The following is a 17,175-nucleotide window of genomic DNA, read 5'->3' on the forward strand; positions in this document are numbered from 1 at the left end:
TTCCTTTGTGAAATCAGTTGTCACGTCCATTCGTTTAAGAATGGGCTATTCTACGAGACCGGCTTTTGTGAACATGGGGGCATGTGAACCCACTTTTGAAAAGTTCCGTTTGTGATGTTTGTTAGACGTGTATGATTAGGACACGTCTAGTGCAAACCGACTCAAAGAGTCCTACCTTATTTGTAATCTATTTACCTTAGCAGCTAAGTCTCCTGTACTATATAATCCCAACGTGGGATCAAATTAATCCAAGAGCAACAATTATATTTGCCTTCATGGTATCAGATTAGGGTTTTCTTGATCCTCTCCTATGGCGCCGTCAGAGCCCTCTGCCGCTGATCTCGCGGCCGCTGCCGCCGAGGCCACCGCCAAGGCCGCTCTCTGGGCGCTCGCGGCCGCACTCCCCAGCATCCGTGCCGTCGTGCCGATCACCCTCGAGCTTTCAACCTCCAACTACCTCCAATGGCGCGGCATGTTCTCCGACGCTGTTGAGAAGTACGCCCTCGAGGATGCCTACCCCACGGACCCCCCGCCACAGTGGGTCAGCAACGACGCCATCGTCCGGTCATGGCTCAACAGCGCCGTCGCGCCCGAGCTTCTCGCCATGATCGTTGACACCACGACGCCCACTCGCCGCACACGCCTTGTGGACGCGCCTCTCCAACATCTACCACGACAACGCGGACACCCGCTCCTCCTACCTCGAGCAAGAGTTCCACGGTCTCCAACAGGGCTCCCCGACCGTGGCTGATTACCGCCGCAAGCGGAAGGTTCTCGCCGACGAGCTCAATGCGGCTGGGCACGACCATCACCGACAAACGCCTAGTCCAGAACACACTTCGCGGTCTCGGACCTCGGCTTGCGTACATGCGCACGTTGCTCCTGAAACAGCGTCCCCTTCCGCCGTTTCTCGACGTCCGCTCATCTCTACTACTCGAGGAGCTCACGTTGCAGCAGCAATCCGAGTCATCCTCAACCCCGTCTGCCTTCGTCGCGCGCGGAGCCCCCACACCTCCACCACCGCGTGGCCCTGCCGAAAATACGGGACCTCCGCGGCGCCCGGAAGTCTGCCGCAACTTCCAGTGCTTTGGAACCTGTCGCTTTGGCGCACGGTGCCGTTACGTCCACTCCGCGTCTCCCCATCAACGCGGCGGCACCCCCAACACATCCGGGAAGGGACCGCGGGCTCCCTGGCCGTCGATGCAGAACCCTTGGGCTGGGTCAATCCAGATGTGGCCAGGACCACCGCCACGGCCACCTCCTCTTGGCCTGCCTCAGGCTCATCATGCCATGCTATCGGCGCCGCCTCCATGGCCCTATGGCTCTACATCACATATGCCATGGCCACCGGGAGCAGCTATACCATGGACGCCAGCAGCGACGCCATCCGCCCCGCCACCTGTACCCACATACAATCCAAACGCACCACCGCCATCCTTCGACCAAGCCCAACTCATGCAGGCTTTCAACACCATGTCCCTGACACCACCATCCTCGAATGAGTGGTTCATGGACTCAGGCGCCTCCGCTCACATGACCGGCAATCAAGGTAACCTCTCTCACATCCTCACCTCTCACTCTCCTTACCCACATGTCATCGTCGGCAATGGCCAAACTATTCCCACAACCCACATCGGTCATACCACTCTTTCATCTCCTACCCATTCGTTCTCTCTTAACAATGTCTTAGTTACACCTGACCTAATTAAAAATCTTATTTATGTTCGTTAATTCACAACTGATAATCTTCTATCTGTTGAGTTTGATCCGTTTGGTCTCTCTGTGAAGGACTTCCGCACCAAGAACGAGATCGCCAGGTGCAATAGTTCCGGTGACCTCTACCCCCTCTGGTTGTCGGCCTCCACTTCGCACGCACTCTCCAGCACCACATCATCAGCAACCTTGTGGCATCGTCGTCTAGGACATCTTAGTAGTCAAGCTTTGTCGCACCTAGCAAGTGTTTTTTTCTTTTCCTTGTAATAAAAATGCTACCGATAATCAGTTATGTCATGCTTGTCAATTAGGGAAACATGTGCGTCTACCTTTTGCATCATCTACTCACACTACTCGACCTTTTCAACTAATCCATTGCGATTTGTGGACTTCCCCTCTTCCTAGTGTATCCGGTTACAAATACTACCTAGTTGTGTTAGATGATTTCACTCATTACCTTTGGACTTTTCCCTTACGCATGAAATCTGAAACTTTCCCAACACTAAAAAACTTCTTCGCCTATGTATCCACTCAGTTTCATACAACAGTTCAATCCCTACAGTGTGACAATGGTCGTGAATTTGACAATACTGCTGCCCGCACATTTCTCATGTCCCTTGGTGCCACTCTACGCATGTCTTGCCCATACACATCCCCCCAAAACGGTAAAGCCGAGCGTGTCATTCGCTCTACAAACAACATGGTTAGATCACTTCTTTTCCAAGCATGCATGCCTCCAATATATTGGGTCGAAGCTCTTAACACTTCCACTTTCTTGTTCAACCTTCACCCCACTAAAACCCTTCAGCACCGCACCCCACATGAGGTTCTCTATGGCCTCCCTCTTCCTCTCGACCAACTTCGGGTTTTCGGATGCCTTTGTTACCCTAACCTCTCCGCTACCACAGCTCACAAACTCGCTCCTCGCACGACCGCCTGTGTCTTCCTCGGATACTCCTCTTCTCACCGCGGCTACCGCTGCCTCGACCTCTCCACACACAAACTTATCATCTCCCGTCATATTGTCTTCGATGAAAATTCATTTCCTTTCTCCAAAATATACACACCACCTACTCCCATTCATTTCTCCTTCCTTGATGAGCTGCCACCCATCCTCCCAAACCCTCCACCCCAGCCACCCATGCCTCAGCCTAACCCCCAGCCACCCACGCCTCCGCCTAACACACCTCCACCTCCCCCTCCTCCCGTGGTACTGGCTCCGGTTGGCCCTCCCCTTGCCGAGAATACTCACAATATGTACACTCGTGGCAAACGTGGTATGTCTCGGCCTGTTGATCGCCTTAATCTGCATGTTGATGTTCTTAGTCCGCTTCCGAAAAGCTACCGTGGTGCTCTGAAGAATCCTCAATGGCATGCTGCAATGGTCGATGAATTTGCAGCCCTGCAAAACAATCGGACATGGGATCTTGTGCCTAGACCACCTGGATCTAATATTGTTTCTGGCAAATGGATATTTCGTCATAAGCTCAAACCAGATGGCTCCTTAGACCGGTACAAAGCACGTTGGGTGCTTCGGGGCTTCACCCAACGCGCCGGTGTCGACTACGGTGAGACTTTCAGTCCGGTCATCAAGCCGGCAACTGTTAGGACAATTTTGTCCATTGCCGTCGCTCAAGACTGGCCGGTCCATCAGCTCGACATCAACAATGCCTTTCTCCATGGTACTCTCGCTGAGACTGTCTATTGTGCACAACCGTCAGGGTTCATTGATGCTTCCCAGCCCGACCATGTATGCCGCCTCAACAAGTCTCTCTATGGGCTTAAGCAGGCACCGCGAGCTTGGTATAGCCGCTTTGCCGACCATCTTCTACGACTTGGATTTGTTGGCTCCCGTGCAGACCCCTCTCTGTTTATCTACACACGCAACACGGAGACACTTTACCTGTTGTTATATGTTGATGATATTGTGCTGACAGCCTCTTCTGAGCAGCTCCTTCGACACACCATCACAGCTCTAGAGCGTGAGTTCTCTCTCAAGGACCTTGGAGCATTACACTATTTTCTTGATGTTGCTGTTACGCGCTCTCCCTGCGGCATGTTCCTCTCTCAACGGCAGTACATCCTCGACGTCCTCGACCGTGCAGGAATGACTGAGTGCAATCCATGCTCCACTCCGGTTGACACACAGTCCAAGCTTGGCGCCCCCGTCGCTGATCCATCCACTTATCGGAGCTTGGTGGGTGCTCTCCAGTATCTATCGTTCACCCGCCCGGACATCGCCTATGCCGTTCAGCAGGTCTGCTTGTACATGCACGACCCACGAGAGCCGCATCTTAATGCGGTCAAACGGATTCTCCGGTACCTTCGCGGCACCGTCGACTATGGCCTGCAGCTGCATCGCTCATCACCAACATCACTTACTGCTTATACTGATGCCGATTGGGCTGGATGCCCCGACACTCGCAAGTCTACTTCTGGGTATGGGGTTTTCCTTGGTGACAATCTGATCTCTTGGTCATCTAAGGGCCAACAAACTGTCTCCCGATCGAGTGCGGAGGCAGAATATCGTGGAGTCGCTAATGCAGTCGCTGAAGCATGTTGGTTACGTCAGCTCCTTTCTGAGCTCCATCGCCCACTTCAGCGAGCTACTGTGGTCTACTGCGACAACATCTCCGCTGTCTACCTTTCGACGAATCCAGTTCAACATCAACGCACTAAGCATGTGGAGATTGATCTTCATTTTGTTCTAGAGCATGTAGCCTTTGGAGATGTCCGTGTTCTCCATGTTCCCACATCCTCGCAGTACGCTGATATCTTCACCAAGGGGTTGCCATCGACTATCTTCACCGAGTTCCGCTCCAGCCTGAACGTCCGCGGTGCTCCCGCTCCGACTGCGGGGGGGTGTTAGACGTGTATGATTATGACACGTCTAGTGCAAACCGACTCAAAGAGTCCTACCTTATTTGTAATCTATTTACCTTAGCAGCTAAGTCTCCTGTACTATATAATCCCAACGTGGGATCAAATTAATCCAAGAGCAACAATTATATTTGCCTTCAATGTCAAAACATGTTTCAAAAATCGAAACACAAAATGATTTCCAAGATGATCTCAAATATGTGCCCTGGGCATGAATTTCGTGACGAAAAAACATTTTATTTTGTCTCGGCAAAAAAGTGAAAATTTGCAGGGCTATATAGCAGTATATATGTGACGTATTTTGTCTTTTTTAGATTCTGAAATAAAAAAGTGGTTTCTCTGCGAAAACTTTCTACGCACCACATTTCGAAAATGCATTTCCAACTAGAGTTCACGTGCATCCAGGTTCAAACCGGACTTTTCCCTATTCTACACCTTTCTTGAGGTTCAGCTTTCATCAGCAATCTTAAACTTTTGAAGGCACAGATTCTAGTGCTTCAAGTAAAGAGGAACAGAGCCAGTAGTTCTTGGAACATTCTTTTTGAGATAAATTTATAAACATGTGGAAGCTCAGTGATGGGTATTTAGGCATAACTATACTAGCTAAATACCGGGTGACACTGGGATTAAAGACTTCCAAATAATTGAAGTTTTATCAGGTCAAAATTTCTTAAGTTTGCCTAAGTCTATAGACATGAATATAACGACCTACAACGCCCCAAACAAATAGAATTGTCATAATATATGTTTGCATTATATTTCATGTTTAGATAATACAATATTTTTCAGTGAAATTAACCTGATTCAAGAGAAATTTAACTTAGGACAAAACTAAAACTCCGGTTCATTTTAAATGGAGAGAATAGATTATTCCAACTTGAAGCATGTTGTTGTCCGGATCAACGGAAGCAAGCCCATGTTAGTTTTGCAGCTCATGGTTACCTAGTTCGTTATTGTGCTCGGCCTATTTTTATTTCAAAGTTAAATATTGTAAAGTTTGATCAAGTTTATAAAAAAACTATTAAGGCCTGCAATGTCAAACCAATATCACCATATATATTATGGAATAGATTTTCACATGCTATATATCTATAGTAATATGGTTTTTTCTATAGAGTTGGACAAAAATCGTACGTCTTTTTTTCAGAAATGAAGGGAATACCATTGGCTATGTCTAGGATCTCTTCATGCCACTCTTTCTTCCTTTCTTGCCCAATTATTACAATTCATGTTAGAATCAACGAGCAGTGATATGCATTTTCTGAGAAAACAAATTACAAGTAGACACAAACGCACAGTACCACACGTACGCACTCACTCAAAAAATGACATATTGTTACTATGTTTTTCCTGTTTGTACCTTTTAAAATCATACATCCCGAAAGGCAGCAAGAAGTTTTGACCCCTCCAATTCCTAATTTACTGGTTAAAGAAACTATACCATTAAAACACTTAAGCTATAGCAATGTACAGTTCACTGTCCTTTGCTCTCTTACTATGTATTTTTCGATCCAGAATCAGCCATTGTCCATTACTTGCATAATGGAAATAACAATTGGTCACTATGTGTTGAATGAACATATACGGAAGAGAACGAATAAAAGAGTCGCCCACTAGTAATCAGCTAGAGATCAGGACAAACAGAGAAGACCAACTTGGCACCTTCCATATGCTGCAAAGCAAGGCATCAGATGGTTCATGATACCAGCTGGAATTCAACACCCAGGCAGCAGACGCTATATTGCTTCCAAGGTTAAAGGTAATGCCCTTTAACCCTTCTCATCCACTGTATTATACATTAAATTTTTCACGGCTTGTTCTATTGCTGCTTATCTCAGTAAGCGATGGCGAGGAGTATCTGTGATATCTGTAGTTATCTGAAGAAAACACTGGCGGTTGTGGGTCGGGAGTTGGCGGCGGTGGAAGGTTCCTCTGTGCTGGCAGTGGCAATACTCCATTGAACGTGTAGTCCTCCCCACTATAGCTGCAAAATTTAGTACATAAGTGTAACTATAAATGTTTTGGGTCAGAGTTATGCCTCAGGTGATGAACAAATTGCTCTCCTTTGTATTTTCCTGTCCATTTATATGTATTTGTTTGGATTTCTTTGAGTGGGGAGTCAATGTGTTTCATGTTAGGCAAGCTCACCTTTTCCTTTGAAAGGTATCAGCATCATCTTTGAGAGTCGCTACAGGGAGGACACTATCTTCCCGCGGAGTAAGAGACCACGGACTTGGGGCAGCAGGCTCATTCGAAAAGTATCTTCTCCTGATCAACTGAAAGATGCATTTCAACAGCATTAGCAGATGGTATAGAACGTACGGGGATAACAAATCAATGAAACAGTTATAAACAAACCATGCGGAAAAACTTGATCACAGCTTCTTTGTCATATCTTGCTTCTTTGGCAGCCTGCAGTAATGCAAGACATAAGTACATAACTTTTTTTCTAAGGTAAACATAAGTATAACTGAAATGACAGAGAGACAAAATGATGCGTGCAAGAAAGAAATAACTGAAACGATACAGATAGAAAAAGGATAATTGTTCCATCAGAGAACATGAATTGCATGTAGAGCAAGATATGAGCAGAAATTCATCAACAAGAAACCTAACCGAGTTTAGACCAGAGTTCCCAGGAAAGCTATCTGTGAGTGGAAGTTCTTCACTGCTAGGAAGAAGACCTCTCTTCTCAATCCATTGACGAGCAACATCAACAATACTTCCATTTCTGACTCTAGTGCCATCTCTAGGAACAAGATCCGCTTTATTAGCGATTACAAGGTAAGGCACTGGAAGTCCTCCTGGTCCACCAGATCCAAGTGGAGCTATAAAGGTGCCTGTTTCAGCAACTTCAACTGCCCATTTATTCAAATTTGTCTTGGTCTTCCTCTGGGAGAGATCATATACAAATATGACACCTGACAGATAACAATTTTTTTAGAGTTGACAGATAAACATTGGGAACGGTGGATGCTGTAAATGCACTGAGGAACACAACAAGTATTTGTTTACAGATCTAAACAAGCGCAGGAGTTAGTTTCACCAGCTAACATTACTAGTGGAGAACAAGCTGAAGCACTAACAACAAATACAAAAGAGCTGCCATGGATTACATCTCAGGATTTATGCATTAGCAGTTGCAAAATATAATAAGAAATCCTTCCCTTGAACAGTTTTTTTGGGTTAAAAATAAGTAAAATAGATCAGCTTGCTGATACTGTAAAAAACTGGTAAAGACATGCATTGATGGGTACAAAGATACAGAGCAGAAAAACGCTAGTAATTAAGAGAAAAACATGATTTACCATTTATTTGTGTATAGAAAAGTGAACGACAAGCTTTGTATCGTTCATGCCCTGAGACATCCCAAAGCTCAACAAAGAAGTTCCTTTCAGCATCGCTGCTGATGTTATTAGAAGACCCCCCTGCACTTCCATAAGTAACATGCTGAAATAATAACAGTGACAGTGTAAGTGGATACAGAATGCAAATGGAACAAGCGGGAACAGCACAGAACGAAAGTACCTACTTTAATGCCCACTTTACATCCTACTGTCTGAGACGGTCGAGCAATAGAAGAACCATTTAAGAGAAGATGCACCAGTGAAGATTTACCGACACCTGACAAAGAGAAAATAAGGACAATGTATGCAACTGAAGAAGCATATCCAGAACCGTACAACAGCCTGCATCCCATTATTCCCATACGATACTAACACAGTGGTGTAAGAGAGTAACTTGCATAAACAAAGATTAGAAAATCCAGCAGAAGGCTGCTTTGCAAAAACATTTCCTTATAAGCTATCGCAGTTATCTTCCCTGTCAATAGCAAAATGTTAAGCGCACTCGAGTTTCTTTGTTTGCAGAAAGACACAGCATATGTGATACCGAGTGCAGCATGTCACAGACAGAAGGTTGCACCTGGTGATTTTTCAGTCAGATTTTTTTACACACCTTGAAGGAATAGTGTACCCTTCATTGGCGTGCTTACTGGATTTAAGGGAAAATAAGCCAGAGTAGGGTAGAAAAACTGCAACATAAAACACAGCGGTGCAGAAGGAATTTTGATTTGACATCTTAAAATGTGAATTTAGGGGCAAATAGGTATTTGATGACTGGGCCTTGACGGAGGAGATAACTGTGATGGAGTATAAGAACGTTTCCTCGGTGATGATGTATAACAAGTAATAAGCAGTTCTGCTGCGGCAAACAGGGAACTGAAGATTTATGAAGTGGCCTAGAAGAACTGTCCTCTGGAAAGCTACTTAATAATTTGCGTAGATGGCCATTCGCCGACCCAAGTAAACCTCTCGACTAATCTATGTTCAGATGATGAAACCTACGACGATGCACTAGCAGCCAATTAGCCAAAGTACCAAGCTGCTACTATACTGCTAAGGTGCCTGATGAATAATTGGAGGCCCTGAAGTACTGATAAAAAAATCGACTTTTGCGTGTGATTTCAGTTCCACTGGCTTTGGTTGGTAATGGTTTCTAGGAAAACCAGAATCCCTAGAAGGCAAACAAATGAACAGGGCTAACGACGATTGTCTCCCACTCCACGACTGTTCTCATACCTAAATGCCAGCCTGATCACACCCACATCCAAGCAGGAAAGGTTAACAGAAAGATGAAGCCTAGTACATGAGTGTACAATCCCCAATTCAAAGCAATCCATTCTGTACTCGATTTCTTCAACATATCGTAATCGTAATGCGAGCACTAGTCGAAGGTTGAACCAGACAGCGAACAATTCATGATCCATCAAAGATTCAAAGTCATCGGTAACACATGCCTCTTTTACGTCGTCATCAATCTTATGGGTCATGGCATTCGCTAACTACCAAGAATTTACCCGTATCACAGACGGTAGGCACGGGGACAAACCTGAATCGCCGACGACGAGGACGCGCACCTGGCCGAAGGGCCCGACGCCGCTCTGCTCCCGGCCGCTGCTGCTGCTGCTCCGGGCGCTGCTGTCCTTCCAGAACATCGCCACCGCCGCCGCCGCCGCCCGCGGCGAGAGGCGCTGGAGGCTAGATCACGAGACCGATAGGATCCGCCGGGCAGGAGGCGGCGAAGGATACTCGGGCGAGGAGGCGACGAAGCATTGAATGATGAGCGTGGGCGGGGAGGATCGTGGCGGGTGATAATGTGATGATGACGAGACGGGGAGAGTTTCGTGTGTCGGTCGGTCGCTGCTCCTCTGTTTCTCTTTGCTACCGGTTGGCCGGTGGCAATGGCGACGTGATTCTCAGGATCTTTCGTTCGCTCGAAGGTGATTAAACTTTACGGGCAGGATTGACTAGCGATAAACTATTGTGTACTTGGATTCTCTTGGTCGTGGGAGCACATTGTGCCCTAAAAGTCAACAGCTCAGATCTTGTTCAGGTCAGATTGCATCTGACACACGTGTTGCTGAACGGCCAAACTGTTAGGTTCAGGCGGCACAGAGCAAATGAGCCATCATACTGTACACAGGGATGAAATGAAAGTGAGCCGAGCGCAGGCAATTGGAGGCTTGGAGCCATTGTGTTGCTCATGAATAACAAAGACGGCCAAAAACGCATGACCCAGCCACCCAGGTATAAATTATAATCCTTTTTTTTTAGATTGTATAAATTATAATCCTGGTGGTTCACATGTTACAGGTCCCTACAGACTTCTACGGATCCATGTACAGCTAGATTAGATCTAATACCAACTAGATCAGCTTGGTCTTAACAATCTTCTATCGCGTCTTCCTCCTCCTCGCTGTTGTTTCCTTCCCCATCAAGTTTACCAATCAAGTTTGGACGACCTTCGAAATGATGGTGCGAGGAGTTGCTCCTAGGGATATCACTGCAAGGGCGTATCCATCTCTCAAAAGGCCTGAAGTCGGTGACTACGTCGGAGAAGTTGCGAGAACCAGACGTACTTGAACAATCAAATCTCTCTGTAAAAATCTGATCCTGCATTTGTCCACAACAAAACCGAAACACAGATGATCAGATACCAGCTGATCAGATCCCTCAAAGAAAAAAAAGATACCAGCTGACGACGATGGATAGAATGAACACAGAAAATTAATCACCCCCACACTGATCTTTAAAAAACTACAGTGCTATGAACTTTCATCAACACAGTTCAACATTCAAGTATAACAAGATTTATATGTTCAAATGATGGGCATCTGAATGTCGCAAGAGCCTATGAAGAATTGTTGTACAGATGACTTCAAAAAATAAAAGGTGATATCAGGGTATAGTGATGCCCAGACAACACGCAGAAAAAATGGATGAGAACATATAGTAACTCATCTTTCCAAATTAAATCTAGTTAAATTCATGAAAGCTGACATGGTGTAATTATACCTTTGTGGATCGAAATGTTCTCTCGATTTGCCAAACCTTCGGGCTACGGATTGTATGCCATCTGCTTAGGCCAAATCAGAGCAAAAAATTATTAGCTCGGCATCCTTCAAATAAAGAATCATACTGATAAGCAAGTACCTTGAGGGTGAGGCATGTGCATTGCCAAAAAGAACTCCTCGTGCTGCAACTGATGCAGCAATAAGTTGTGACATGCTGTCTGACTCGTTTGATTCATTCACAATCCAACGAGCAGATGTGATTGGACTACCAGCAAGGAGGCAGTCTGCATCGCTCAAATATGACATCACAACCCATGCGTCATCAATAGCATCATCGTCGATGAAATCAAGAGCTGCAAAACACCAATTACCAATTCCTTTATAAATAAACAAAAAGAGTGAGGGCAATAATTGAACAAACTATTTTCTGGACGAAAACTACAGTCATGGTGCATGTAAACCCATACCATCCTCATTCACGCACCACAAAACTTGAATTTGGCCCTATTAGAATGTACAAATCAAATGGCTGGTTGATACATGTTCATATGTGAGGAACAGTAATGCATGAACTAAAACCTAAATGCACCATATATATTTATAGCAACAATAGGCCCCTACAACTGCATGTGTATATTAGAAGTTCGAATACTTATTTCACTAATGAGCATGCAATCTTTTTAAGTATTTTTTGCAAAACTAAGGACCGATTTATCAGAACTGTAGATTTAGAGGTCAATTATAATCTCAAAACCTGACGCTTTAGGGTGCACACATATGCTACACACATATGCCACAGTGAAAAAATTCATGAACATTTCAACGCTGAAAATTGCTTGTTGGATCAAAGGACAAGCGATTTGGCTGCCAGGTGGAACCAGTCCAGGATTTGTGAGTGACGAGTAGGTCCAAATGGGAATTTAGGTGTACCTCAAAGCCTAGTTTTGTGATAGAATTTGTTTGTGAACATGTAGATTTGTGAAATTAATTCTTAAACCAGCATGTTTATGATAGTTTGTACATCCAGCACCCAGATACATGTAAACTCAGTCGAATACAAGCATACGATAAAGAGAACATGTAAGGTAAGACCCAGAGCTTAGTATATAGTACTCCTTGATTAAAAATAAATTGTTTACCATTTTCATATAGAAAGTCAGCAACAGTCCGTACTTTTCCATGTGCTTGAGAAAGAATCATCTCTGGAACATCCATTTTTAGTGGATTTCTTCTTAGCTTTTCTTTGAGCGAAAATGATTCAAGATCTACAGCTCAAATACCACAAGGTTTAGAGACCAAAAGCTTTGGTTGTACATAGCTACTAAACAACACACTAACACACTCAAGCACACTGACAAACACAACCTTCCACATGATAGTCAAATAATAAATTAATTGTTTTAATTCAGGCAAAGGGCACAAAGTAGATTTAGTGCTGGGTAGGCAGTAACCATGGTGCATTAAGAAAATGGAAACTCATGAGAACGGGAATCAAAGTATTAGACAACATAAATTAGGAATGGGACTACTGAAAATGAAAAGCACACAGGAACCTGAAGAAGACTGATGGTATATGTACCAATAATATAGCCAAAGAGGGCAAGAAAATTTGGCATTGAACTTATATGCTATAACTAGATCTGATGAACTGAAAAGGGCGCGCAGTCACTGTTAAATAAACAACTGCATATGCACAAAATAAAACTAGTATAGAAAATACACTAGCAGATCAGAAGGAATTCCATTTAGTTCAAACAAGCTAATCAAAAGAAATGTCAATGAATATGTTTACACAATAACAACCTATAGAAAACAAACCAGATATTGTGCATAGCTATTTTAATCGCAACATGCTGGTTTAATAAACCATACAGCACAATGAATATCTGAAAGATACCAAAGTCAATAAGAGGATTGAATAGAATATGGTAATAATTATTACATACCGTTATTGACATCACCATCGGTTTCCCTTTTATTGTGCAAAAACTTCCCTAATGCATGAAATAATGTAAGTGTCTCATCCCTTCCACACGGAGAAGATTTTGCAGAGCTGAGGCTGTAACAATCCTGCCCTGGGGCTAGAGTACCACAATCCTTTAAATCCAACAGAGTAGCATTTTTTGCCAATGCAGACTTTAGCTTTCTTGGATTAAGACAGTAGTACTGAAGAGACATTATCGCATGTCTGATATCACCTCCACTAGATGCAGCTATTTGATGCACTATTTCTTCAGTTGTGCCAGAGCTTTCTTGTTTGCATATTCTAGAAAGAATTTTCTTGATAGAGCTTACAGTTACCGGATTGAAAACAATCTGCATAGAAATTAATGTTTCAAAGCAGCCATTATGAAGATCAAAGCTGCCAAAAAAAAAAAATCTGCAGTTGTACTTATTACTAGACAAGTGTACCTTATGAGCACCAGCACCATGAAGTAAGGACTCAAGTTCCTCAGAGTTCCACATTGATGTATCATTAGCCTCACTTTTGTGATAGTGAGTCAGTGAAATGACAGTTGGTATTTGTGTACTTTGAATTAGACCTGTTAAACATTTCCCCAATCTTGCCATAGAAGCCTTTCCACTTGATACAGGGATGTCATCAATCAGAATGATAATAAGCTTTCTATGGTTTCCAGTGCTTGCCAGAGAAAGCAATGAGTATTTCCTTATCTTCTCCACAAAGTTTTCAAATTCTTCCAACTTGGATACATACTGAAGTCCTTCAAATGATTATTGAAAAAGAAAGACATAAATAATTGAAATTGAAAGACGCTTGCAAGCCATAAATGGAGATATATTTAGGTACTAGACTACCAGGTACTAAATCATGAATACCATAGAAGTCTGTGGACTTTGACCAAGCTTTTATCAGATGGTTAAAATGCAAACAGTTTGCAGAGTAAGGTAGATTACCTGAATTAGCATGCACATGCTCAGCCCACAGTGTTGGTACTGGGGTTGTCCACTCACATAAGTCAGCTCCTATCTCAGCAGCAATCGCTTTGACAGTTGCCTATAGTAAGCAACAAACAGTCAATTGTCACTTGTAAACTATTTTACTTCAGCAGAATGACATAACATCTAAAGTTCTCAACTCTGAAATACTGGTATTTATGATTGCCACTTGCTTAGTTTAAGCATTAACAAGGAACATCCTCCTGGGGAAATGAGGGGTCACCAAATAATTGCCACAAACCCAGAAGAAAATTGTTGGGGTAGAGACAGTTGAAGGAAGCATTTGTGTGAACTATCAAATGGAGACAGTTGAAGGAAAATTTGTATGAACTATCGAATAAGATGGTTGAAGGAAACTTTGTATGAACTATTAAACTGAGACAGTTGAAGGAAGCATTTGTGTCAATTATCAGCCCACCATCATACAGGATATTGTGTTTGGTTGAGGGTGAATTCTCTTTTTTTAACAACTTCTACCCTGTAATGTATCCGCTATTACCCAAGATGAGTTGCACATAATTCCCTCAAAAAAAAAGATGAGTTGCATATTCAGGAGGTCAAGTCACACTGGGTTCATGCTGCGACATATCATGCCTAGCAGACTAAGTATCAAACAGCTATATTCAAACTGATTCAATAAAATTTGTGACGCGGTGTTGACTGTTCATGGTCTACCTAAAATGAGTATAAATAAAGTGAGAATAGTAGAATACTAGCATCAAGAGACATACAGATTTTCCAACACCAGCCTGGCCAGTAAGGACAAGACTCAACCCTCCAAATGTTCCCTGCAAAATTTATGAAAAATAGTTCTGAGTGAGTCAAGTTGAAAGATTTTCATGACTAGATGTGGAAAATAGTTTTCCAGTAATCATTCTACCAACTAATTAAAGTAACCAATACAAATTTTGGAGGTAAATACATCAATCAGATCAGCCTTTTTGATACTCACCTGGAAGGTTTGTGGACATAGACTCAATTGAAATATTAGTATGAAGTACATGACCTTAGTAGTGAATGTGCAGATTATCCAAACATATACCACTAAACAGACAAAAAAAAATTGGCTACTCAGTTGCATGCATTGAAAGAAGAATCACCTTTGGTGCCTCCAACTTCTCTTCCAGCCATTTCTTTACATCTTCGACCTACAAGAAGACAGATGTATATTACACATAGAGTGTCTGTGTTCATACTTTACAGGGTAAACTTTCACACAACGCGTAATGTACAAACTATCACAATAGTTACTTAAGTATCAATTTCAAAAAAACTACACATGCGTTTGTATCAAATAGCTAGTCTATAGGATTAACCACAGTGCCAAATTTCTAATCCGGACTGACTACATGGGGCGCCATCATGCAGCCTCTCAGTAGCGATGCACCCATTCCACACAATGATCAATCCTCGCCCACCTCTGTTGCCACCTCATGATGCCGACAGGGTAAAATACTGAGCAACATCTTCACTGAAACCAGTCGTACTATGCCCAAAGCAACATGTACGCCATCTTTAACACCAACACTAATCAATATCTTCACTGGATACATTGTCCCGAGGGTTTTCGTCGGATGAGAAATACGGTGCATGGTTAAACCTATATCAATTTGATACAATATACCCTTAAATCTGCAGTTCTGTAACATCGGTCCGTAATAGTTTATACATTAAACCTATTGTTTTGCGAAAACTAATCTATTTATGCAATGATTAAGAGTCACTCGACTAGTCTATGAATCGGTACATAGGTCTCCATAGGTTTAATCTTAACTAACTAATTTGACTGGCTGTGAATGGTCTAATGTAACTAGTCGCTTGACTCACTGTGCAGCCCATTAGCGAGCTTACGTCAGACTGAGCTTACTCTGAAGGAGCTAATGCCAGACCAAGATCAGGGCTCGGATCAGTGCATACACTCCTCTCCTTTCTCCATGCCTCTGAAGTCTTGCTGTGTTCCATATAATCAAGTGTGTAGCAGACTAGCAATAGGTGGTTAAATGATTAGTATCTAGTATGCGCAGCATGAACTTGTGTCGGTTTGTGCAGCTTATCTGCTTTTGAAATTGTGATTTACTTCTGACAATCTGATGGGAAGATAGCGTGCTTCTGATTCAGCATGTAGCCATGAACTTTTACCTCTCTCCTTCCAAATTTTGCAGTGTACTCCCTCCGTCCGGATTTAATGGACGCGAGTAGATGTGGTTTTCAGCTAGCATCGTTGAGAAGCATAGGTTGGATTGCGTCAATTAAAAACGTCCAGAGGTAGTAGCAGACTAGTAGTGTTGTATTTGTAGCAACTATAGTCAAAGACCAGTAATCGACTAGCCCAGTACTAGAATAGTTATCCAGCGACTCAACTCAACTCTTGGACTGATAAACCTTTATTATATGCATGGTGGAACTTAACTGTGAATAACTTCAAAAGTTTAAAGCATACATCAACACCCTGATACAGAGGAAATGTTTAAAGGCCAGGAAACTTGCATCGTCGAAATTAGGGGTCAAAATGGGAAAATAAATTTCCAGAAGTGTTGTACCTTAGAACTTAGACTGAGCAGTCCTTTCACAAATTGAATAAAACCAACTATACAGACAATATGTACAAAGAAAAAGTAATCAACCTTCTTTTTGTGGACAGCAAGCTCTGCCAATGATTGTGGTTTGTACTTGTCAACCCAAAGCTCTTCCGTCTGACGCATAGACCCTGCCTAGAAGTAGTCTAATTAACATATTGAAAACCAACAAGACTCGCCATAGAAAAACGTATTTAGAACTGTAACAATTATGAAACATATTGGTGCTCATGTAGGCAAGCATCATAGCTCTATTACTGCAAATAACATCTAACTGAGCGTCTGTCCAATGTTCTATAATCTAAATACTCCAAAATAGGGCAAATTTTAGTGAATTTACCAAGTACCAACAGATGCAAGATTTAACTGAGGTATACTGTACACAGCATAGTCAATGGAATATAATTAATGTGAAGTGATCTAAACTTTACAGCCAGGTACAGATGAAACAACCTACTATTAATATTGAGCAGCGCCTCACTCAAATAGCAGTGCATTTTGCAAGCTTCGTTCGTATCATTTTTTTTTTTGGAAAAAAGGAGTTGGTTAAGTAAATGTACCTGACATGCCCAAGTCAGTCAGGCATTCAGAAAAATCTTCAGAGAGCATATCAAATTCAGCCTTTGCAAACAAGGAGAGAACATGTCAGTAGACAGGAAATTAAATTGCAATAAGACAGTCGGTTGTAGCTAG

General features: G+C 43.1%; 2 protein-coding genes across 3 annotated transcripts; both read right to left on the bottom strand.

The window, feature by feature from the left end:
* Positions 1 to 6,285: 6,285 nt before the first annotated feature.
* LOC124654100 (small GTPase LIP1-like) lies at positions 6,286 to 9,816 on the bottom strand. The gene is made up of 7 exons (XM_047193128.1): positions 9,484 to 9,816; positions 8,126 to 8,217; positions 7,902 to 8,043; positions 7,210 to 7,514; positions 6,952 to 7,005; positions 6,742 to 6,869; positions 6,286 to 6,577 (listed from the first exon to the last, which is right to left on the bottom strand). The coding sequence occupies exons 1-7, from the start codon at positions 9,587 to 9,589 to the stop codon at positions 6,385 to 6,387; spliced, it is 1,020 nt and encodes a 339-aa protein (XP_047049084.1). The 5' UTR covers positions 9,590 to 9,816; the 3' UTR covers positions 6,286 to 6,384.
* A 293-nt stretch (positions 9,817 to 10,109) lies between these two features.
* Positions 10,110 to 17,100, bottom strand: LOC124653493 (cell cycle checkpoint protein RAD17-like). 2 transcript variants are annotated; one of them, XM_047192550.1, is made up of 12 exons: positions 17,043 to 17,100; positions 16,531 to 16,613; positions 15,007 to 15,054; positions 14,638 to 14,694; positions 13,865 to 13,964; positions 13,361 to 13,671; positions 12,895 to 13,264; positions 12,088 to 12,213; positions 11,088 to 11,301; positions 10,950 to 11,010; positions 10,225 to 10,547; positions 10,110 to 10,187 (listed from the first exon to the last, which is right to left on the bottom strand). In XM_047192550.1, exons 1-11 carry the CDS (start codon positions 17,089 to 17,091, stop codon positions 10,317 to 10,319), a joined length of 1,650 nt encoding a protein of 549 aa, XP_047048506.1. In that variant the 5' UTR covers positions 17,092 to 17,100; the 3' UTR covers positions 10,110 to 10,187; positions 10,225 to 10,316. The 2 variants fall into 2 exon arrangements, with proteins under 2 accessions (XP_047048506.1, XP_047048507.1); XM_047192551.1 differs by having other exon boundaries at positions 16,531 to 16,617.
* Between the last annotated feature and the right edge of the window lie 75 nt (positions 17,101 to 17,175).

The sequence above is a fragment of the Lolium rigidum genome, chromosome 5 (genome assembly GCF_022539505.1).
Source record: "Lolium rigidum isolate FL_2022 chromosome 5, APGP_CSIRO_Lrig_0.1, whole genome shotgun sequence".
Taxonomy (NCBI): domain Eukaryota; kingdom Viridiplantae; phylum Streptophyta; class Magnoliopsida; order Poales; family Poaceae; genus Lolium; species Lolium rigidum.

What these genes read in the sequence shown, in the direction of transcription:
- LOC124654100 (XM_047193128.1), bottom strand. Translation starts at nt 9,589, where the DNA reads ATGTTCTGGAAGGACAGCAGCGCCCGGAGCAGCAGCAGCAGCGGCCGG. An exon ending in GATGTAAAGTGGGCATTAAA is followed by an intron (nt 8,044 to 8,125) that starts GTAGGTACTTTC and finishes TTATTATTTCAG; the next exon opens with CATGTTACTTATGGAAGTGC. An exon ending in GATACCTTTCAAAGGAAAAG is followed by an intron (nt 6,578 to 6,741) that starts GTGAGCTTGCCT and finishes TAAATTTTGCAG; the next exon opens with CTATAGTGGGGAGGACTACA.
- LOC124653493 (XM_047192550.1), bottom strand. Translation starts at nt 17,091, where the DNA reads ATGCTCTCTGAAGATTTTTCTGAATGCCTGACTGACTTGGGCATGTCA. An exon ending in GCATGTGCATGCTAATTCAG is followed by an intron (nt 13,672 to 13,864) that starts GTAATCTACCTT and finishes AATCATTTGAAG; the next exon opens with GACTTCAGTATGTATCCAAG. An exon ending in ATGGTGCTGGTGCTCATAAG is followed by an intron (nt 13,265 to 13,360) that starts GTACACTTGTCT and finishes ATTTCTATGCAG; the next exon opens with ATTGTTTTCAATCCGGTAAC.